Genomic DNA, 24,107 nt, shown 5'->3' on the forward strand with positions numbered 1-24,107 from the left:
TGGCAAGCCTCAATAAGTTCAGGAGTAAACATTTGCTTCACAAGTCACATAATAAGTTGCATGGGCATACTCTGTGAAATAATAGTCTTTAAAATGATTTTTCAATGACACCCTCATCTCTGTACCCCACACATACAGTTATCTGTAAGGTCCCTCATTTGAGCAGTGAATGTCAAAGACAGATTCAACCACAAAGACCGGGGAAAACCGATGGCAAGACCTGAAAATGGCTGTCTAGGAATGATCAACAACCCAATTTGGCAGAGCTTGAAGAATTCTGAAAAGAACAACAGGCCAATGTTGCACAATCCAGCTGTGGAAAGCTCTTAGTGACCCAGAAAGACTCACATCTGTAATCGCTGCCAAAGGTGTTTCTACAAAGTATTGACTCAGGGGTGTGAATACTTATGTAAATTAGATATTTCTGTATTTCGTGTTCAATTAATGTGCAAAAATGTCTAAAAACATGTTTTTTTTATTCATCATTAATGAGTTATTGTGTGTAGATCCATTCTGAATTCGGGCTCTAACACAGCAAAATGCGAAATAAGGCACTGTATGTAGATAAATTGCGGTAAATTGGCTAGGCAGCAGGATAGATAGTAGAATGAGCAGTAGCAGCAGCGTATGTGGTGAGTGTGTGTGTGACGTCAGTATGCATGTGTGTGCATGTTGTGTGTGTGTTGGCAAAGCCTAATACTTTCATAAAATGTTGTTTTACTTAACACTTTTTTATCTTCTTAAAACTGCACTGTTGGTTAAGGGCTTGTGAGTAAGCACTTCACTGTGAGGTCTACACCTGTTGTATTCGGCGCATGTGACAAAAATACAATTTGATTTGATTTGGGCGTATGTCGTGTTTGTGTGTGAATGTGTGTGTTTGTTTATGCTCTTTGGCCAGAGTAAAGTGTGAAAACAAATCTGTTTGTTTATGTGTGTGTAATTTTGTCTAACCCCCCCCCTTCTCTGTGTTGTCCAGTCACTGGCAGTCTCTCAGTAACTTGGTGGCGTCGCTGCTCAACTCCATGAAGTCCATCGCCTCCCTTCTGCTCCTGCTCTTCCTCTTCATCATCATCTTCTCCCTGCTGGGCATGCAGGTGTTCGGGGGCAAGTTCAACTTCGACGAGACGCAGACCAAGAGGAGCACCTTCGATAACTTCCCCCAGGCACTGCTCACTGTATTTCAGGTGGGTGAACAGTACAGTGAGAGAGAGAGAGTGTGTGTCTCTCTCTCTCTCACTCATATATATATATAGAACCTCTTGAGTTACCTACATGTATATTTAGCGAATGTTGAATTTAAGGAGAGCCTCCTGATGATGACACCCTGACAGGGGGGAGGGGGTGTGGCTAGCCCAGTGAACCCGGGTCTCCCATGAGAGAAACCAACGTCTTGACCATTACACCAAGAGGAAATTCCCTCTTGGGCCGAGGGCCGACACTGGTTTTTGAAGTCATGGGCTGGGCTACCTCCTAACGTAACCACGAGCAACCATGGACGCTACAGAAACGCTGATCGCCGTTTGCAGTGAATAAAGTAATGCTCCCGATGTTATCAATGCATTTTCCCACAGCGGGTGGGTTAACGCATGAGCCAAATAACGTCAAAGGCATTTAAATGCATTTACACTTGACTGGTCCACTGGGCTAGCTAGCCGTAGGACTATTGTTTGGGCTAGCCGTAGGACTATTGTTTGGGCTAGCCGTAGGACTATTGTTTGGGCTAGCCTTAGGACTATTGTTTGGGCTAGCCTTAGGCTAGCCTTTGTGATTATTGTTTGGGCTACTATTGTTTGGGCTAGCCGTAGGACTATTGTTTGGGCTAGCCGTAGGACTATTGTTTGGGCTAGCCGTAGGACTATTGTTTGGGCTAGCCTTAGGACTATTGTTTGGGGCCAGCCGCCGTAGGACTATTGTTTGGGCTAGCCGTAGGACTATTGTTTGGGCTAGCCGTAGGACTATTGTTTGGGCTAGCCTTAGGACTATTGTTTGGGCTAGCCGTAGGACTATTGTTTGGGCTAGCCGTAGGACTATTGTTTGGGCTAGCCGTAGGACTATTGTTTGGGCTAGCCTTAGGACTATTGTTTGGGCTAGCCGTAGGACTATTGTTTGGGCTAGCCGTAGGCCTATTGTTTGGGCTAGCCGTAGGACTATTGTTTGGGCTAGCCGTAGGACTATTGTTTGGGCTAGCCGTAGGACTATTGTTTGGGCTAGCCTTAGGACTATTGTTTGTTTTCCCTGTATGCTGTGTTTAATAGGAAGTAAGTAGAGTAATATGCCCCATTGTCTATCTATGGCGTGTTATATAAACTACAGTAGAATGCTCTGGTGTACTAATCAAATCCAAGTGTATTGGTCCATACACAGATTTGCCGATGTTATCGAAATTCTTGTGATTCGAGCTCCAACAATGCAGTAATACCTAGCAATACCAAAAAATATATGCAAAAATAAACACGTAATAAAAAACATTTGTACAAAAAAATAAAGAAATGAAGAAATATCACAATGAGCAGTGTCTGAGATCCGGAATATAATATCATATGGTGTGTATCGACAGTATGGACACTATATGAATAGAAAAGGTGTGTACAGCAGTAGTTATATAGGACGAGCCATGACTAGAATACAGTTTATACATATAAAGTGGGTGAAACAGTATGCAAACATTATTAAGGTGCTCAATGACGCTATGTACAGCACCTTCAGAAAGTCTTCACACCCCTGGACTTATTACACATGTTGTTGTGTTACAGCCTGAATTCAAAATGGATTAAATAGATGTTTTGTCTCACCCATCTACGTACACACAATACCCCATAATGACAAAGTGAAAACATGTATTTTGAAAAATGAAGTACAGAAATATCTCATTTAAATACTGTAAGTATTCACAAGCCCTCAGTTAATACTTTATAGAAGCAAATACAGCTGTGTGTCTTTTTGGGTAAGCCTCTAAGAGTTTTTCACACTTGGATTGTACAATATTTTGAGTTTTGCACACCTGGATTGTACAATTATTATTTTTAAAAGTCTTCGAGCTCTGTCAAGTTGATTGTTGATCATTGCTAGATTGCCATTTTATAGTCATGCCATCGATTTTCAAGCTGATTTAAGTCAAAACTGTACCTCAGCCACTCAGAAACATACAATATTGTCTTGGTAAGCAACTCCAGTGTAGATTTGACCTTGTGTTTTAGGTTATTGTCCTGCTGAAAGGTGAATTGTCTCCCAGTGTCTGTTGGAAAGCAGACTGAACCAAGTTTTCCTCTAGGATTTTACCTGTGCTTATAGCTCTATTCCTTTTCTTTTTATCCTAAAAAACTCTCTAGTCCTTGCCAATCACAAGCATACCCATAACATGATGGCACCAGCACCATGCTTGAGAATATGATGAGTGGTACTCAATGATGTGTTGTTTTGGATTTGCCACAAACATAAAGCTTTGTATTCAGGACAAAAATTTAATTACTTTACCATATTTTTTTGTATTAAAAAGTGCCTTTTTGCTAACAGGATGCATGTTTTGGAATGTTTTTATTCAGTAAAGGCTTATTTCTTTTCACTGCCATTTAGGTTAGTATTTTGGAGAAACTACAATGTTGTTGATCCATCCTCAGTTTTCTCCTATCACAGCCATTAAACTCTGTAACTGTTTTAAAGTCACCAATTGGCCTCATGGTGAAATCGCTGAGCAGTTTCCTTCCTCTCCGGCAACTGAGTTAGGAAGGACGCCTGTATCTTTGTAGTGACTGGGTGTATTGATACACCATCCAAAGCCTAATTTATAACTTCACCACGCTCAAAGGTATATTTATTTTCGACCAATCGGTGCCCTGTAGTCCACGATCAGCTCTTTAGTTTTGTTGATGTTGAGGGAGAGGTTATTTTCCTGGCACCGTTCTGCCAGGGCCCTCACCTCCTCCCTGTAGGCTTTCCCATCATTGTTGGTAGTCAGGCTTACCACTGTTGTGTTGTCAGCAAACTTGACGATTGCGTTGGAGACGTGCGTGGCCACGTAGTAATGGGTGAACAGGGAGTGCAGAAGGGGCTGAGCACGTGTGTTGAGGATTAGCGTGGCAGAGGCGTTGTTGTCTACTTTCACCACTTGGGATCAGCCCGTCAGGAAGTCCAGGTCCCAGTTGCACAGGGAGGTGTTCAGACCCAGGGACCTGAGCTTAGTGATGAGCTATGAGAGCACTACAGTGTTGAAGGCTGAGCTGTAATCAATGAACATCGCTATTGATCCTGTCCTGTTGGGACTGTGCAAAGCTGTCATCAAGGCAAAGGGTGGCTATTTGAAGAATCTCAAATATAAACAAATATTTTGATTTGTTTAACACTTTTTTGGTTACTACATGATTCCATATGTGTTATTACATAGTGGTGATGTCTTCACTATTATCCTACAATGTAGAAAATAGTTAAAAATGAAGAAACTCTTGAATGTGTTGGTGTTCTAAAACTTTTGAACGGTAGTGTAATACTGCAAAGTTGGCTGGGAACTAGAAACAGGCCATCTTGTTACTAGTGAATGTTGTATGTGTTTCCATAGAATCGCATGTGAATTATAGGTCCTCCATGTGTGTCGCATCCAAAATGATTGAGTGTATTTGGGTGTTTTGTGGCCAGATCCTGACAGGTGAAGACTGGAACGCTGTGATGTATGACGGCATCATGGCGTACGGCGGCCCTTCTTCCTCGGGGATGATCGTCTCCTTCTACTTCATTATCCTCTTCATCTGCGGAAACTGTATCCTTTCCTTGCCACACTCATCCTAGCATCTCTGTCTCTCTGAGCCCCGATAATCACAATCTGATTTGATGTGACTTGACCGCAAACTAATTTCCCCTAGTTAAACAGATTCTCCTTTATGGATAAGGTCTACCAGGGTGGATAGAGACACATGACAAGTTGTTATGTTCTTATGAACAGAGATGTAGTCTTGCAAACAGAACCCTGTTTTCTTTTGTTTTTTTTGATGAAGTCAGTATAGATCTCTGGGGTCCGTTCTTCCGTCATTGCAACGAACATTTCTGGACTTTTCTGAATAGCGCATATGAGTGTGTTGCTCTCGCCATGGACTACACTACGGCACAGGAGATGTGTTCAGGTTCTGTCCTTGACGGAACACTTTGCTCAGACATCCTGCTGAACGTCTTCTTGGCTATCGCTGTGGACAACCTGGCAGACGCAGAGTCTCTCAACGCTCCAGGAGACAAAAAGGACGAGAAAAAGGAAGAGGTAGAACTCCACCCCAAGACATATCGTGGTTCAGGTTCATTCAGCATCATTGTATACAACTTCTCATCACGTTTGCTTTTTTTTTTTGGATACAGGCACCAGTGGAGGAGGAAGAGGAGAATGCTGCAGGTACAGGCCTGTGTGTGTGTGTGTGTGTGTGTGTGTGTGTGTGTGTGTGTGTGTGTGTGTGTGTGTGTGTGTGTGTGTGTGTGTGTGTGTGTGTGTGTGTCCGTAAACAAGTGCACGTCTGTGTGTGTGGTCTATCTCTCTCACTCTGTGTGTGTCTGTCTGTGCTGCAGAGGAGGAGGAGGAGCCAGAGGTTCCAGCAGGGCCACGCCCAGCCATCTCTGAGCTGGTCAAGAAGGAGAAGATCACCCCCATCCCTGACGGCAGTGCTTTCTTCATCTTCAGCAAGACCAACCCGTAGGTCACACACACACACACACACGCATGCGCGCAGACAGACAGACAGACGGACGCACGCACACTTTTCTGAGCTCTCTTAAGCAGGTGTGTGCGTTTTCTGTCGTTCTCCTCAGGATCCGGGTGGGATGTCATAGACTCATTAACCACCACATCTTCACCAATCTCATCCTGGTCTTCATCATGCTCAGCTCTGTCTCCCTCGCTGCAGAGGACCCCATACGCAACTTCTCCGCACGCAACATCGTAAGTACAGAAACCTTCTTGTCTACATTCGAATAATGTTGGGTCATATTTATGGGAACACACAGTAGACAGTAACTGATTTTCAATTGTTACGCTACATAGTAGTACATAGTAAAGATACATTCTGTATTGATTTGTGATATTTATTGCTTATTTTACGTTTTTCTTTTATTCATATTTAAGGATTTAGTTGGTTAAGAGTGACGTTAATGATAACACTTTTCCTGAAGTTTCTCCCATGATCCTCTTAGGCAGCAGGTTCAATGACTTTGGAATCATTATGTACAGTGCCTTGCGAAAGTATTCGGCCCCCTTGAACTTTGCGACCTTTTGCCACATTTCAGGCTTCAAACATAAAGATATAAAACTGTATTTTTTTGTGAAGAATCAACAACAAGTGGGACACAATCATGAAGTGGAACGACATTTATTGGATATTTCAAACTTTTTTAACAAATCAAAAACTGAAAAATTGCGCGTGCAAAATTATTCAGCCCCTTTACTTTCAGTGCAGCAAACTCTCTCCAGAAGTTCAGTGAGGATCTCTGAATGATCCAATGTTGACCTAAATGACTAATGATGATAAATACAATCCACCTGTGTGTAATCAAGTCTCCGTATAAATGCACCTGCACTGTGGTAGTCTCAGAGGTCCGTTAAAAGCGCAGAGAGCATCATGAAGAACAAGGAACACACCAGGCACGTCCGAGATACTGTTGTGAAGAAGTTTAAAGCCGGATTTGGATACAAAAATATTTCCCAAGCTTTAACATCCCAAGGAGCACTGTGCAAGCGATAATATTGAAATGGAAGGAGTATCAGACCACTGCAAATCTACCAAGACCTGGCCGTCCCTCTAAACTTTCAGCTCATACAAGGAGAAGACTGATCAGAGATGCAGCCAAGAGGCCCATGATCACTCTGGATGAACTGCATAGATCTACAGCTGAGGTGGGAGACTCTGTCCATAGGACAACAATCAGTCGTATATTGCACAAATCTGGCCTTTATGGAAGAGTGGCAAGAAGAAAGCCATTTCTTAAAGATATCCATAAAACGTGTCGTTTAAAGTTTGCCACAAGCCACCTGGGAGACACACCAAACATGTGGAAGAAGGTGCTCTGGTCAGATGAAACCAAAATTGAACTTTTTGGCAACAATGCAAAACATTATGTTTGGCGTAAAAGCAACACAGCTCAGCAGGGACAGGGAAAATGGTTAAAATTGATAGGAAGATGGATGGAGCCAAATACAGGACCATTCTGGAAGAAAACCTGATGGAGTCTGCAAAAGACCTGAGACTGGGACGGAGATTTGTCTTCCAACAAGACAATGATCCAAAACATAAAGCAAAATCTACAATGGAATGGTTCAAAAATAAACATATCCAGATGTTAGAATGGCCAAGTCAAAGTCCAGACCTGAATCCAATCGAGAATCTGTGGAAAGAACTGAAAACTGCTGTTCACAAATACTCTCCATCCAACCTCACTGAGCTCGAGCTATTTTGCAAGGAGGAATGGGAAAAAAGTTCAGTCTCTCGATGTGCAAAACTGATAGAGACATACCCCAAGCGACTTACAGCTGTAATCGCAGCAAAAGGTGGCGCTACAAAGTATTAACTTAAGGGGGCTGAATAATTTTGCACGCCCAATTCTTCAGTTTTTGATTTGTTAAAAAAGTTTGAAATATCTAATAAATGTCGTTCCACTTCATGATTGTGTCCCACTTGTTGTTGATTCTTCACAAAAAATACAGTTTTATATCTTTATGTTTGAAGCCTGAAATGTGGCAAAAGGGCGCAAAGTTCAAGGGGGCCGAATACTTTCGCAAGGCACTGTATATTCACCATTATAACTTAACCTCAAGCTGCACAATGGCATTGTGATTGTCGGTGGATGACATTGTGCTGGTGCTCGTAATGAAATGATATGATGAATATATACTGCATTTTGAAATATATTGTAATATACACAGATTTTTATTCACGTATACGAAAACTGTGGATGGTTTGGTTTATGCATACTAAGTCACTCCCTATGCTCTTTCCTGCACACATGGGTTTCCCACGCTAACTTGTTTTTCTTCGAATGTCTCTGATGAACGTACTTGCGTAACCTGTATAACCCATGTTAAACATGTCCGTTGCTTTTTGCAGATACTTGGTTACTTTGACTATGCTTTCACGGCTATCTTTACTGTTGAGATCCTGTTGAAGGTAAATGGCCTGTGTCCGCCTGTCTGTGCTGTCAACTAACTGACCCCCCCACGGTAACACTCCCAACGTCTGGTTGCCTTCCAGGTCCTAGGCTATGCAGATTATGTCTTCACTAGCATGTTTACATTTGAGATCATGTTGAAGGTAACTCTCGCTTGTGACGACAGAGAGCCTTGCTGCACTCTCTCCTTGTGTGTCACCTGCTGCCACCGCGGTACTACCTGCCTCGCTTCAGTTTTCCTTTTCTATTATTTCTCTTTCTACTCCATGGCACCTCTTTTAACTAGCAAAATATCTAGGGGTGTGTTCCGTGTAAATTCACTCTGGAGTGCCAGAGTGCGCTCTGGGCATTCGTAAGATTCAGAGCGTTGTCAGATTGTCCTTCAGTAAATTCAGAGCGTTCCTCTCTCGGAGCGTTTAGAAGGCGCACGCTGGACGCTCCGGCCCGAGGAGTAGGGTTGATCCGAGCGTTATGAACTCACAACGGCACAAGTACCCAAGCTAACTGGCTAAAGTTAGCTCGCTTGCTAGCTACTTCCAGACATAAATAAGAGAACACCTCACTCTTGACCATTTTACTCACCCCACCCAGCAGAGCTGGTTAGGCTGTTTTCATGTTATCCAGAGCTTTGGTGGCTGTAACTGTGCTGCTGGCAACAATTTCGTTAAGCTTTTTTGACAATGTTTACAGACACCGGCCATATTCAACGGGTGTTGAGCGTTCGTTAATGAATCAGTTATTCTGTGCTCTGGCACACTCAGACGAGAGTGCTCTGAAATCGGAGTAGATAGCCAGAGTGAATTTACGAACCACTCGACCTTCATCATTACTTACTAGCACTACACACACTAACTAACACACAAGTTGTTCAATTCCCGCTAATCAGGAAACAAATAATCCATGAAGGAATCAAAGGCACAAACCAACCCCGATTGGTGTCATCATGTTTGTCATGTTTGGAAAAGTCAACAAGTTGAAAAGGTTTTGGAATTTTGACCCGACGACACTATTTTTGTGCACCTCTCCAAAAATGATGCGACATTTTGTGCAAAGGAAAGAGATATCAATGTGCCGTTTAAGAGATGTAGCTTTGACTGATATTTTGACCTGGATGTCATTTGGGGGGTGTTGGGGGGGGGGGTTATAAACAAACATCTAAGGCCATCTCCAGTCAAAGCCGACTCCATGCTTCTGTTTCATACCGACTGACCGCTATTCAGATACTGAGCCATAAAAGAGGGGGCAAACCAACCATGTTCATGTGGAGCATGGGCTTTCCCCTGACTGACTGAGTGCTTAGAAATGTAGGGTTTCCTTCAGAACCCTTGAGAGGGCAGCCCAACCCTGCTCAATCCTGTTGCGGGTCGTATTCATTACGGCTCACCGTAGCAACATGTTTTGCAACGGAGTGCGGGAAACCAGAGTTTCTTATTGGACCAGTTCAGATAGTCCTTCCCCGTTTCAGTTATTTCTTTTCCCGTTTGGTGCCGAATGAACACGACCCAGCTCAGTTTGATCCTGCTGCGTTAGCAGTGCTTTCCGCTAGCGCCAGCTGGTCTCTACATTTACACGCACTCAGGACAATGAATCCTTTTCTTTTATGATTTGAACAAGACTTCCTTTCGCTGCGTTGTTTACTTCTCTGCCTGCTGAAGTCTGACGTTTTTTTGTGGAGCTGCTCTATTACCCCTTTAGACTGTGAGCTGTTAAAGAACATGAAGGAATGTGCTTTAAGGGAAACGGCCCTACATGAATGTGTCAGTAAAGGCATGGGGTTTTCCAACTGGTAGGCTGTTCAACCCTGTCATTTCTCTCCGGTCGTAGATATAATATTCGTCCTCAGCGCGGCAACAAACTGCACGTTTTGTTGCGGCGGGTGACCCTGTTATTAGCCGATTGTGAAGTGAATGACTTACTACTACATTCATGTACCATGGTGCCGCGGGGTGGCCACGGTAGCTGCTAACTTCCTGTTTTACTGAGTCTGAGCTCGCCACCCTGAAATAGAGTGTTCCGCAAGAGTGTGGAAATACTGTATGTGGGTTTGAGGGGAGTGAGTGTTTCTACCACTATATATACCTGTGTAGGTGTTTCTGTCTGTCTTGCGGTGTACCACTTGTATTTGTGTGCTCGTGTGTGTCCCCGTGTGTGTGCGAATGTGCGTGTCGATGTGTGTATTTCTGTGCACTTTCTAAGCGTCTGTTACCCCGTCTAACTCGCTGTGCCCTTCCCCCCAGATGACCACATACGGAGCGTTCCTCCATAAAGGGGCGTTCTGTAGGAACACCTTCAACCTGCTGGATCTGCTGGTGGTGGGGGTCTCCCTGGTCTCCTTCTGCATCCAGTCAGTACCTGCTGCTACTCTCCGCCCACACATCTCTCTCTCTCTCTCTCTCTCTCTCTCTCTCTCTCTCTCTCTCTCTCTCTCTCTCTCTTTCTCTCTCTGTCTTCATCCTCATGTCCCTCGCCCATTGTCCTTGGCCCTCAGTTCCTTCTCCCGTCCTAACACGTCGTGTTTTAAAAAAAAATAATTTATGGATGCGGTCAAGTTTGATTATGGCAATGAACGGTTGCGTTTAGAGAGGGCGAGTTGGTTTCTGACGGGGAGTTCCTGTGATGTCCTTTAGGTCCTCCGCCATCTCTGTGGTGAAGATTCTGAGAGTCCTGCGAGTGCTCAGGCCCCTGAGGGCCATCAACCGAGCCAAGGGCCTCAAGGTACAGTACTGCCTCATCCTAAAACGTTATACGTCCTACTCCTTCTCTTTCAGTACCATATTCCTTGCCGTAGTATTCGTAGAACAAGTGCAGTGGACTTGGGACAGTTTGTTGCTGAAAACCTGTACATGTTTTTTTTTAAACGACTTCCTAGAACTGTGACTTCTTCCTACGTATTTGACGTATATTGACCTTTCGTCAACGTAATGCCTTCGCACTGTTCGATAGCTGCTAACCTTTGAACTTTTGACCCCTGCAGCACGTGGTCCAGTGTGTGTTCGTGGCCATCAGGACCATCGGTAACATCATGATCGTCACCACGCTGCTGCAGTTCATGTTCGCCTGCATAGGGGTGCAGCTCTTCAAGGTCAACACCGTAACACCCGGCTCTAAGATCAGCACCGTAGCACGGGTTGTGATGTCAATGGCATCGTAGCTTTCAGTAAATCCCCAACCTAGACGTTGACACCTGAGGGTTGAGGGTTTGTTTTGTAGCCATACCGTTTAGAGGAAATTGTTGTGTTTGCTTTGCAGGGGAAGTTTTACCGCTGCACGGACGAAGCCAAGTCTGGCCCCGACGATTGCAAGTCAGTTGTTTTTTGATGCCTTTGTCCATCTACACACAGCAAACGGACACCCTTCACTTTGTATCTGAAATACTGACATTTACTGTACAGTAGGTGTTCCGCAGCGTCTTTGAACGTGTTGCGCGTAGACGAACATATTTACAACATCCACAATATTCATGTTCTTTACATACGGTACATCATAGGACGAATCCTATATCCGGACCTCTGACCTCTAACCCCTGTGTCCTCTTGACCTCTGACCTCCCAGGGGCACCTACATCCTTTATAAGGACGGGGACGTGAACCAGCCGCTCGTCCATAAGAGAGTGTGGCACAACAGCGAGTTCAACTTTGACAACGTGCTCATGGCCATGATGGCTCTGTTTACCGTGTCTACCTTCGAGGGCTGGCCTTCGTAAGACACACCCACTCATATTATACACCCATATACAATATAATACACCTTCATATTTTTGCCTTTTGTGTATAAAAAAAAATCCAGAAGGTAAACAAATGTGTGTTCTCGCTCTCACACGCACTTTTTCTCTCTCGCTCTCTCCCTCTCTATCTCTTTCACGCTCTCTTTCTTTCTTTCTCTCTGTCTCTCTCTCCCTTTTTCTTTCTCTCTCGCTCTCTACCTCTCTATCTCTTTCTCTTTTTTTTTCTCACGCTATCTTTCTTTCTCTCTATATCTCTCTCCCTCTCTCTCCCTTTTTCTTTCTCTCTCGCTCTCTCTATTTCTCTCTCTATCTATCTTTCTCTTTTTCTCTCTCTCTCTCTCTTTCAGGTTGCTCTACAAGGCCATAGACTCGAACAGGGAGAACCTGGGTCCCATCTACAACTACCGCATCGAGATCTCCATCTTCTTCATCATCTACATCATCATCATTGCCTTCTTCATGATGAACATCTTTGTGGGTTTCGTCATCGTTACATTCCAGGAGCAGGGAGAGAAAGAGTACAAGAACTGTGAGCTGGATAAGAACCAGGTTAGACACACAATTCCCTGGACGTGCGTGTGTGTTCGTGAACACGTGTGTGTGTGTTCATGCGGTGTCTATGTGTGTGTCTGTGTGTCTATGTGTGACTATGCGTTGTGTGGCACTACATGTCTAGACAAGCAGGTCTCCCACACTGGGTAAGTGTTCTGAGTGTGTTGCTATGTTTGAGTGTGTTGCTGAGTGTGTTGCTATGTTTATAAACCGGATGGTTCGAGCCCTAAATACTAATTGGCTGAAAGCCGTGGTATATTTAAGCAGTAAGGCCCAGGGGGGGAGCCTTATTGTCATAATAAACTGTTTACAGACACAATTAGTGCAGTAAAAAATTACTTTCTTGTTGTACCCTTGGTGTACGGTCTGATATACCACGGCTGTCAACCAATCAGCATTCAGTGCTCGAACCACCCAGTTTATAACAGACCACCCAGTTTATACCATGGGTATGACCAAAAAAAAGTCATTTTCATTGTTTTAATTACGTTGGTAACCAGTTTATGGTGGCATTAAGGCACCTGGGGGGTATATGACCAATATACCACGGTTAAGAGCTGTATCCAGGCACTCAGCTTTGCGTCGTGCGTATGAACAGGTTTATTGCCTATATACCACACCCCCTCGTGCCTTACTGCTTTAGTACTCTATACTATGTGTACAGGTATGTAGTGTATAACCAGGTGTGTTCAATTGTTTTTTTTAAATGTAACCTTTATTTAACTAGGCAAGTTAGTTAAGAACAAATTCTTATTTACAATGACGGCCTAAAAGGGAACAGTGGGTTTAACGGCCTTGTTCAGGGGCAGAGCTCAGGGATTCGATCCAGCAACCTTTCGGGTTACTGGCCCAACGCTCTAACCACTAGGCTACCTGCCTCCCCGTGTGTTCTACAGCGTCAGTGTGTGGAGTATGCCCTGAAGGCCCATCCGTTGAGGAGGTACATCCCTAAGAACCCCTACCAGTATAAGTTCTGGTACGTGGTCAACTCCACCGGGTTTGAGTACATCATGTTCGTCCTCATCATGCTCAACACACTCTGCCTGGCTGTGCAGGTAGGAAGAAGCTCAACCCGACCTATTCATAAAGCCCTAGTCGTGTAGCAGCATTCACTGTTAGGCAATCCCCTGCAGTACAACCCCTGAGCCAGCATCTCAGCTTCCTAGTGCTTTGTAAAATCTCTTTATTCTTCTATACAATATCTGGCACTTACATCTTTCTCTACGTCCACCCCTCTCTGTCTGTCTGTCTGTCTGTCTGTCTGTCTGTCTGTCTGTCTGTCTGTCTGTCTGTCTGTCTGTCTGTCTGTCTGTCTGTATCTCTGTCTGTCTGTGTCTATCTCTATCTCTGTCTATCTGTCTGTCTGTCTGTATCTCTGTCTGTCTGTATCTCTGTCTGTCTCTGTCTATCTCTGTCTATCTGTCTCTATCTCTGTCTGTCTGTCTGTCTATCTCTGTCTGTCTGTCTGTCTCTATCTATCTCTGTCTGTCTATCTCTGTCTGTCTGTCTGTGTCTGTCTGTCTCTATCTATCTCTGTCTGTCTGTCTGTGTATCTCTGTCTATCTCTGTCTGTCTGTCTATCTCTGGCTGTCTCTGTCTGTCTGTCTATCTCTGTCTGTGTCTGTCTGTCTGGCTGTCTGTCTGTCTGTCTGTCTATCTCTGTCTGTCTGTCTGTCTGTCTATCTCTGTCTGTCTGTTTCTGTCCCTCCCTCCCTCCTATCCCTCCCTCTCCCTGTCCCTCCCTCCCTCCCTCCCTCCCTCCCTCCCTCCCTCCCTCCCCCTCCCTCCCCTCCCTATCACTGTCTGTAGCACTATGGCCAGTCTGCGACATTTAACTATGTGATGGACATCCTCAACATGGTCTTCACTGCTGTTTTCACTGCGGAGATGGTGCTCAAACTCATCGCCTTCAAACCCAGGGTAAGGACACACACACACACACACACACACAGATGCATGCACGTGTGCACACAGATGGACACAAATCTCACATTTATAGATACCGTTTCATTCTGCACATTTGCCCATTAGGTGTGCAGGTGTCTTTGGTTCTTGTGTGTACAGTACCTTTATTATTATTAGTTGTTGAGGATCAGGACCGGGACCCAGTAAGAGACCGACTGGTGTGGTGCAGTACTGAAGTGCCGAGAGACAGGACGCTCTGTCTCGCTTTCTCTTTCTCTCTCTCTCTCTCCTTTTTTTCTCACTCTCTCACTCTCTCTCTCTCTCTCTCTCTCTCTCTGTGTGACTGTCACCTACTGGAGCATGTCTCTGAAACACTAACAAGTGATCTACCTAACTTTCTAACAGAGTAACATTTATAGATCACATACACATTTGTATTACACCCAGTCGTTGACAATACTGTCGTACATTGGAGTAGATGCACTAAACTTGCAGATATCGTTTGAAAGTAACTGAAATGACGCCAGTAGCTCGGTACTAGTTAAGGTAATACAGTATTTTCGTATTAAACCTCACCACTTAACCCCCGCCTACACTGTAAACTGTCAACACTACGCAAAACGTTTGAGGAGTCATTACTCAAAACAATAGAGTCACTGTGACCCTGTGGGTGGTCCAGATTTTGAGTAACGCCCCCACTAAGCCACACCTACAATATAATCTTTCCTTTGCCTTTTCCACTGAATTGTAGAGTTACCACCCATGACTGCATTTGCTAGTGACAGATACATTGAATTAGTTCATTTTCAGTCTTGCGGCCTTCACCAAGTGAGTTCCTAGGCAAATGTTGTCTTTATAATTCTTTATGGCAATGCATTACATATCTCAAAAGGCCTTTTTGCCCTAATACGGTGGCCTGAAACGCAAGGTTTTGTGGTCAATTAACAATTTCTTTGTGGATTTTTGATGTGTGCCTCGGGTTATTGTCTGGTTGGAAGATCCAGCCTCCTGGCAGAGGCCACCAGGTGTTTGGCTAAAATGTCCTGGTACTTGGAAAAGTTCATGCTCCCGTTGCCCTTAACAAGGGCCCCAGGACCAGTGGAAGCAAAAATATCCCCATAACGTCAAAGATCCGCCACCATATTTGACAGTAGGTACGAGGTTCTCTTCTAAGCATCCTTCTTTCGACGACAGAGCCCACCACTGGTGTGTGTCGCCAAAGAGATCTCTCTTTTCATATTTTCCGTAAGCTCATCTTTACCAAGGGGTGCCAACAATTTGGGTAATGACTGTAAACGCCGGTGTGGAGGAGTTAATTTGTGATGTAGCATTTTCTAAAGGCAAACGGAACGTTCTGGACGTTTCACCTCACTGAATACACCCCTGGTCCTAGGTTATATGGGCTGCTGTTTCTGCTGACTTCGGCTCCTCTGCTACCAAAGGGCCTCTGTCGGTAACTCTCTCTGTTATTGATTATTCAGGTCTTGATGGCTTCTTTTCTCTTTGTCTGTCTTCTCTCCTTCTCTGGCCCTCCCTGCTGCCTCCCTTACATGCTCCTATCCACACACTGTACTCCTCTCCTCCCTCTCTCTATTCTCCTCCCCGTGTGTGTTGTGGCTTTCCGCGACAGCACTATTTCACTGATGCGTGGAACACGTTTGATGCCTTAATTGTAGTTGGTAGCGTCGTTGATATTGCTATCACTGAAGTGAACGTAAGTACTACCTTTTCTGTCTCTTCTGTGAAACTGAAGCCTTACAATGAAGCCAGAATGCCAGTAGCATCAGCATTATCCCTAAGAGTGCCCTGAGGTTGAGGAAGACGCTTAGATTTACGTCGAGTGAATATGAGACCGAGAGAGTAAATCCCGTCTTCCTCATGTCAGTCTCCCTCTCCCCTCGTTGATTCTATATTATTTTACATTAGGCCCACAGTGCCCCCTAGTGTTAGTTAGTTGGTACTAAACTGCTGCTGCCCATCACTTCATACAGGGAAACTGATTCAGATCGCTATATTAGGAAATATACTGCTTATGTGTTTCAAACGATATTCTGTTCGGCAATATATACTCCATTGGTTTTCAGTCTGCTAGTGGTTCTATTGGCTTTCTCTGTACGGCTTCAGTCTTCTTGTAATTCCTGTCTTGTACTCTCCTGTCTGACGAAAACATGTACCGTCGCTATTAAAATGAACCGCCTGACCTCCGTTGTACAGCAGCTTCTATTTATTCTGACACTCGGGCCGTGTGCAATGCATTCCTAATGTGTGGTATGGTACGACGTGGTGAAATGTTTGATTGTTTTATTGTTGAAGCGAGTGTTACGATGCCTCGGTGCACCCGGACGTTTCCCACCAGAGGTGTCCCACACGCTGTAACCATGGCGATCGATAGATGGTTTACGAGCCGTGCGATGCTGCTGTTGCATCCGCTTGGTCGTCTAACCCTGGTACTCGTGTTCATTCTGTTTCCATAGAAACTTTTTGAGGCAAGTATGGCAATGATCCAACTCATCCCTGTATTATTTTTTGTTGTTGCGTAAACAACGTTTGTCTTCGCGAATCCCTTCACACTGATAATGCCTTACGAAACTCAAAATGAGTCATCGAACGTTTTGTCAGTTTTGGGGCAACACAAAAAAAACAGGCGTTTGTAAAGAAATGTTCTGAGATGATGTAACTATTAAGCAAAGCTAGAGGGATGTCTGTTGACTGTGCTTCAGGATCTGTCTGTACTTTGGCCTGGTTGAGTTAGTCTGTCAAGACAGGGTCAAACGGTGGATGACTTCTACTTAGAACTACCGTAGCAGACTACTGCTGAAACGTTCTCTACGTAGCCTGGTTGGGTAGTGCTCTGTTGAAAAGCTACTGCGACTAAGTTAACTCTACTAACCCAAACACTCTCTTAAGTCACATGCAGCACCGTGCAGTGTGCATACTGTACACAACGTCAATAATGTACATACAGTATGTCAGTGCATGTCACACGTACCCGTTGTCAATTAATACAAGCACTCTCACTCACACATTTTCATAGTAGATTATAGGTCTCTCTCTCTCACACACACATTCTCTCTCTCCCTCTCTTTCTTTCTTTCTCTCTCTCTCTGTCTCGCTCTCTCTCTCACTCGTACTCTCTCTCTGTCTCTCTCTCTCTGTCTCGCTCTCTCTCTCACTCGCACTCTCTTTCTCACTTGCTCTCTCTCTCTCTCTCACTCTCTCTGTCTCTCTGTCTCTCTCTCTGTCTCTCTCTCACTCTCTGTCTCTCTCTCTCTGTCTCACTCTCTATCTCTCTGTCTCTCTCTCTCTGTCACGCTCTCTCTCTCATTCGCACTCTCTTTCTCACTTGCTCTCTCTCTCTCTGTCTCTCTCTCTCTGTCTCTCCCTCTCTCTCTGTGTCTCTGTCTCTCTCTCTCACTCTCTCTCTCTCACTCTCTGTCTCTGTCTCTCTCTCTGTCTCTCTCTGTCTGTCTCTCTCTCTCTCTGTCTCCCTCTCTCTCTGTCTCTCCCTCTCTCTCTCTCTCTGTCTCTGTCTCTCTCTCTCACTCTCTCTCTCACTCTCTGTCTCTCTCTCTCACTCTCTGTCTCTGTCTCTCTCTCTGTCTCTCTCTCTCACTCTCTGTCTCTCTCTCTCTCCATCTCTCTCTGTGCTCTTCTTTCAGTGCTGTTTCTCTAGAGTCACCATATGTCAGTGTGTCAGTGTCTGTGTTCCTGTTTTATGTGGATGTGAATGTGTTAGTGCATGACTGTGTGAGAGCTGGTATGTGTGTTTTATGTGTGTGTGTGTGTGTGTGTGTGTGTGTGTGTGTGTGTGTGTGTGTGTGTGTGTGTGTGTGTGTGTGTGTGTGTGTGTGTGTGTGTGTGTGTGTGTGTGTGTGTGTGTGTGTGTGTGTGTGTGTGTGTGCCCAATTCCATCTCCCATTGGCTGTTGGTTTGCATGCCTTCATTCTGCCTCACTGTCTGTCACAGATAGAGAAGGACTGACTAGATCAGACACTCCATTCAGTTGGGCTGTTTTAACCTCTGATCTAGGATCTATGTCCACGCATGGCTATACTATAGCTGCCCATTTCACGTGTGGCCTGATTGTTGTTACCCAATCACTGTGGGCTGTGTACCTCCTCTCCTGATGCATGCTGGGAAAGTGTCAGGTGTTCACCCCGTCCGCCTAGCGTCCTCCCCATGCCCCCCCCCCCCCCCCCCTCACACACAAATGGCGATGGGCCCGCACCGGTCAGTCCGCCTGCTCACTGACCTTTTGTGACCCTTTGTGAAGTTTGACCCTTCTCTCTCGCCACACCTCCCTTGTATATTTTCCCCTCCAGACAGAATGGCCTTGAAGCTCAGAGCACTGCTAGGGCATGTTGTTCACCCGGCACAATGCTGCAACATAGAAATAGAATGGAATAGAATGTACAGACAGTGGCGATTTAATATTGGATTGACTTTTACACTCTATTTCTTTCTGCAGCGTGTTCTTCCTAAGCAGAAGTTCTCCCTAAGCAGAACACAATTAAAGCAGCTCAATCAATATCAAAGTTCAATCAGGGTCAAAAGTTGAAACACATCAGGCTTCACTAACAGTCATTCACAATCAGTGTGAGCCTCACGGAAGAAACAGAGCACTTCTAGCCATAAGCAGATCTGATGACTAATCTCTGGTGGTTTCATCAATGCGGTAGCTGAGTCTGAGGTTCTTTGTTGATCATGTGTTTGTGTCTCTGTGAGTTATTGTCTCTGTCTTCTGTTCTGTCTTCCCATGTAGTGAAGCTCTTAAAGCTCCCAACAGAGCTCATGTTGTAGAGCAGGTCCAGGTGTGTAGCCTTCAGTCAGGTGCATGACATCTCCCTCTTTCCCTACCCCCCAAACCCTCTCTCTCTCCCTCCTCTCTCCATCCTCTCTCTCCCCTCTTCCTCTCCCCCTCTTCTTTCTGTCTCTCCCTCGCCTCTCTATATCCCCCTCTCTCTCTCTCTCTCTCTCCCTCTCCCTTGATCTCTTTTACTCTCTCCGCACTGGGCTGTGAGAGCGACCTCTAGCAGCGACTCTGATGCAGGGCACTGACCGTTGACTCGCATGTTTTTTTTTTGCTGCGTGCGACGCTGACAGATATCACTAACGGCTCCTCCTCATCATCGAAACGTGTCTCGCAGTGACATGTGCGGCGCTTGTCTGCGGCGACGTGGCAATGCCAAAGGTATGCTCCGTGAAAACGCTGCTGGTTGGCCAGGATTACCGAGAGAACCTCCTCAAACCTTTTGCTCGTTCCGGAACGTTCCTGTTGTTCAGTGTGAGCCACCGCGGGAGATGAGTGACCTGGAGCCGTGTCTGTCTGGAGTTACTCTACTCTTACTGTCCCCCCTGTTGATGACATCACTCAGTGTCGTTCCTTGTAGTGTTGCTGTGAAGTCATACACCTGAAAGCGTACAGGGGTTCACAGTTTCTCTCACAGTTCTCTCAGTTTTCACAGCGGTGTTTTGATGAGGAATATACTGTTTTCTCATAAAGGTGTTGACAGCTGCATTTTAAAGAGTTTTGACTAATACAATATGACTTAACTTTGTGTGTAATGTTTTACAAAATGTGTGTCGGTGCGGCGTGTTCGTGTGGATTTGTGGGCAGGAGAAACTGAGAGTGTGAATTAGCGTAAGATCAATGATTTTCAGACTTAAAGGAATTAGTATTAGTGTTCCTTAAGTGACATACTGGAAAGGTTGCAGTATAAATTCTGAATGAGTTTTGAATCAGATACTGATGAGAAGCCAAAAGCCAATAGTGATATTATATGAGTGGAGGAAAGGTTGTTTATAAGTTACCATAGTTACAGAAGCACTAGTAGTATGACCTGTTGACTGATAGGAATGGGTTATATATGGGTTGTGTGACAGTCGCTATAGCAACGCTGTTATAGTCGGGTTAACGTTACGTTTGGAACCGTCCTATCCATAAGTGTCATAATAAGAATCTGCATCAGTCAAACGTTGTTTCATAAACATTGTTCCAACGTGATCCATGTGTCAAACCACAAGCTTTTATTTTTCGGCCACTAAGATCACACGTTACCATCACACAGTGAGTGATAAAGTTGCATTTCAATCTTAAACATTACCTTACGTGTTACACGTCTTCATGTTGTATGCCGGTCTTAAATGCAACGGAAGCACCGCATAGAAGTTGTTAAGCTGAACTGTACGTTGTCTTAAACGTTTAAAGCGCTAAGATTCTGTTCTTTGTGTCGTTAACTTCTTGGCGCACCGATCCCTTTAGCGGGATCATTTTCGTCAACATCCGCTGAATTGCAGAGCGCCAAATTCAAATTAAATTACTAAAAATATTTAATTTTCATGAAATCACAAGTGCAATATAGCAAAACACAGTTTAGCTTGTTGTTAATCCACCTGGCATGTCAGATAAAAAATTTAAAAAAGGAAACCAAGCGTTTATGTGAGGACATCTCTCTCAGCATTACAAACAGCTAGCAGCAAAGTAGATTGGACACGAAAGTTAGAAAAGCAATAAAATGTATTGCTTACCTTTGATCTTCGGATGTTTGCACTCACGAGACTCCCAGTTACACAATAAATGTTCCTTTTGTTCGATAAAGATTATTTTTATATCTAAAAACCTCCATTTGGTTGGCGCGTTTTGTTTAGTAATCCACAGGCTCGTTCAGGTCACGACGGGCAGATGAAAATTCCAAATAGTATTCGTAACGTTCGTAGAAACATGTCAAATGTTTTTTATGATCAATCCTCAGGTTGTTTTTACAATAAATAATCGATAATACTTCAACCGGACGGTAGCTTTTTCAATAGGAGAGAGAGAAAATGTCTGCTCCAAGCTGTTGGCACATGCAAAACTCTGGGGACACCCAGCTATGCACTGACGCGATGTGATCATCCTCTCTCATTTTTCAGAATAAAAGGCTTAAACTATGTCTAAAGACTTTACACACCTTGTGGAAGCTATAGTGAAAGGAATCTAGTTGATATCCCTTTAAATGGATGATAGGCATGCAGTGGAACAGGGAGGTTTCAAAATTTACCTCAGGTTTTGCCTGCAATATCAGTTCTGTTATACTCACAGACAATATTTGTATGCATATTCTAGCTTCTGGGCCTGAAAAATAGGCAGTTTCACGTGGCTACGTTTTTCATCCAAACATCAAAATACTGCCTCCTAGTCTCAAGATGTTAACGTTATGTTACATAGGGGTTGTGATTTCGGTGTGCATGAGTCCAGTCTGTCAATGTTACATAAGCGGTGTGTAAACGTCAAGCGTCGAGACAATGTTGTGTGTCGGTCTCCAACGCAACGTCCGTTTTTTAAGTGTGCTGTTATATGTGGTTAAGTGTGAGTCTTTAATGGTGCGTACGTCTTAAACATGTTGTTGACGTTGCGTTCAAGTGTGCAAGTATAAGGGATAACGCTGTGATAACTTGTGCAAGTCATTAACACAGGTCTTTGATTTTAAAGCCAACGGAGGCTCCTCAGGTGGATGAGTCGGGGGTAAGATGCTCTTCCCCCAATCAGGGCCTTGCCCTCTCTTCTCTGGGTTTTCATTGGTTCATGTTGATTTGCTTGTTCATTTATTTTGTGTTCTATCTACATAACCTCCTCTAATCCTCTACATGGCCTCTTGTTATAATCTCGCCTTTTTAATTTATACAATTAAAAAGTTTGGTTTTCATTCAGAGAACAGTTTGGTGTGGGTTTTTGACAGTTCTTTTTGGTTGTTTTCTTTGTTAGTTTGAGTCCGTTTGCTTTGGCTTTTTTGCTCTTCATGTCCCTGTTTTTGTTTGGGGCGTGTTGTTTTGAAGGAGAGTGTGTCGATCACTCAAACGTGGCGGTGTGCATCCCCCATGGCGAGGGCGGGTTCCCCTCCGCTCCTCCTCACGTTTGTAGCGCTGACACCGCCGCATGGTCTCCGCCGTGCCATGTGCCCCCTGCGTGGGGCGGTGAACTGTGGATGACCCATTGGGGTAGGGGTTATGACCTCTGCTATGACATTTGACCCCTCCTGGCTGACCCCTCTGGGGGTGGGGGTGGGTGGGGGGGTCCCACTGTGACTCCGCATGCAGTGACTCTGGACCGGGGGGGGGGGGGGGGGTTGCCATGCTTGTGCTGATTGTGTCCAGTCGAGCTATGGCAAGGTTTTCTCTCCCTACGGCATGTGTTCCTGTCCCTCTCATCCCCTGTAGGGCTGTACTGTAGCAGGGCTCCTGGTAGAGCTTCACGACCAGCCCCGTAGATACAGATGCATATCAGCTTCAGCCATCCTGCATAGGGGATTACTACTCCCACCCTGTCACTTTAAACTCCTGTCAGTCAGGTTGTACTGATCTTTCCCAACCTCTCCTCCGTGCTTGAACAGATGTGTGAAGTGGCTGGTGGTCCCGGAGGAGAGAGTTTGGAGAGAAAAAAAACATGCCCTTCTACATGCAACAATGCCAGGATTCGCCTGGTTTTGAGAGGAAGTGTCTTGATGTACCGACCAGGAATACTTAAAGGAATGTTAAATATACTGGTGACTTCTAAAGCCTCTTTTAATCCTCTTTCCTAGACTGATCTGTAGTTCAGTAGGTAACTTGTTCCAGTTGATTGAGGATTAGTTCATGTTACCTACGTCACGTAGACACCATCCCTCGAGCAACCCTCGGTTGTCTCAAAAGGTCACAGGTTCACGGAGAAATTTGAGGCGATGTGTGTATCTCACATCTCAGTCTCAGTAGACCTTAAGGGTCTCCATTGGACTAAGTGTACCTGCGTGTAGTACGCTGAGTACTGTTAAGGGCTTGTCCATGGCATTGAAGCACAGCCAGGTTCCCTGTCTACACACTCTCACACACACACACACACACTCCGGTCCTCTGACGCTGCCTCCGTTCCCTACAGAACACGGAGGACAACGCTCGCATCTCCATCACCTTCTTCCGCCTCTTCCGAGTCATGCGATTGGTCAAACTGCTGAGCAGAGGGGAGGGGATCCGCACCCTCCTGTGGACCTTCATCAAGTCTTTCCAGGTGAGGAGGACCACGCCCCGTATAACTCATCACTCATTTACCAGGCTTTTGATGCACTGAACTAACTCTGGTCCCTTGTTCACCCTCTCTCTCTTTCCCTGCCCTCTCTCTCTTTCTCTCTCTATCCCTTTCTCATTCCCCTCTCTCTCTTTCTCTGACCTCTTTCTCTCTCTCTCTCTCTCTTTCTCTGACCTCTTTCTCTCTCTCTCCCTCTCTCGCTCGCTCTCTTTCTCTGCCCTCTCTTTCTCTCTCTCTCTCTCTCTCTCTCTCTCTCTCACTATATATATATATATATATATCCCTCTCTCATTCCTCTCTCTCTCTTTCTCTCTCTCTCGCTTCTCTCTGTCTCTCACTCTCCAGGCTCTGCCATATGTTGCCCTTCTGATCGCCATGCTCTTCTTCATCTATGCTGTCATTGGCATGCAGGTGAGTCACTGAAACAGCTATTTGTTACTAAACCATTTGCCCCAAACCAGCTTAATCCTCCAGTCAGTCTCACAGCAACAGCCCCACTAAACCTCTTCATAAGGAGCAGCAGTACACCTGGGTCATGTTCATAAAGTACCAAATGGGGGAAAAACGGATTGAATTCAGAAGCGACTACCTGGACGTGTTCATTGAAGAAAGGCTCATTTTCAGTTTCTTTTGCAAAGGGTTTAAAAACGGTTTCCATTGCATGCCCTTCTGAACGCAGCCCTATTCTTCACGCAGTATGTAAACAAACCCTTGTCCTTGTCTATCATTACTGTTCGTTTCAGGTGTTTGGGAAGA

The 24,107-nt window shown here is 44.9% G+C and overlaps 1 protein-coding gene across 1 annotated transcript in view; it reads left to right on the forward strand.

Moving 5' to 3' along the window:
- The window catches only part of LOC135539680 (voltage-dependent L-type calcium channel subunit alpha-1D-like), a 123,509-nt gene that overhangs the window by 75,768 nt on the left and 23,634 nt on the right, over window positions 1-24,107 (forward strand). The window contains exons 15-34 of the mRNA XM_064965719.1: window positions 980-1,187; window positions 4,633-4,753; window positions 5,145-5,245; window positions 5,341-5,374; window positions 5,545-5,668; window positions 5,785-5,914; window positions 8,073-8,132; window positions 10,371-10,477; window positions 10,761-10,848; window positions 11,108-11,215; window positions 11,383-11,435; window positions 11,686-11,832; window positions 12,205-12,406; window positions 13,306-13,464; window positions 14,219-14,329; window positions 15,945-16,028; window positions 21,786-21,818; window positions 23,205-23,333; window positions 23,697-23,762; window positions 24,095-24,107. The exon at window positions 24,095-24,107 is cut by the window's right edge and continues 79 nt beyond it. Coding sequence (XP_064821791.1) covers window positions 980-1,187; window positions 4,633-4,753; window positions 5,145-5,245; window positions 5,341-5,374; window positions 5,545-5,668; window positions 5,785-5,914; window positions 8,073-8,132; window positions 10,371-10,477; window positions 10,761-10,848; window positions 11,108-11,215; window positions 11,383-11,435; window positions 11,686-11,832; window positions 12,205-12,406; window positions 13,306-13,464; window positions 14,219-14,329; window positions 15,945-16,028; window positions 21,786-21,818; window positions 23,205-23,333; window positions 23,697-23,762; window positions 24,095-24,107 — 2,078 coding nt within the window. The remainder of the gene's footprint in view (window positions 1-979; window positions 1,188-4,632; window positions 4,754-5,144; window positions 5,246-5,340; window positions 5,375-5,544; window positions 5,669-5,784; window positions 5,915-8,072; window positions 8,133-10,370; window positions 10,478-10,760; window positions 10,849-11,107; window positions 11,216-11,382; window positions 11,436-11,685; window positions 11,833-12,204; window positions 12,407-13,305; window positions 13,465-14,218; window positions 14,330-15,944; window positions 16,029-21,785; window positions 21,819-23,204; window positions 23,334-23,696; window positions 23,763-24,094) is intronic.

This window comes from Oncorhynchus masou, chromosome 5 (assembly GCF_036934945.1).
Source record: "Oncorhynchus masou masou isolate Uvic2021 chromosome 5, UVic_Omas_1.1, whole genome shotgun sequence".
Classification (NCBI taxonomy): domain Eukaryota; kingdom Metazoa; phylum Chordata; class Actinopteri; order Salmoniformes; family Salmonidae; genus Oncorhynchus; species Oncorhynchus masou.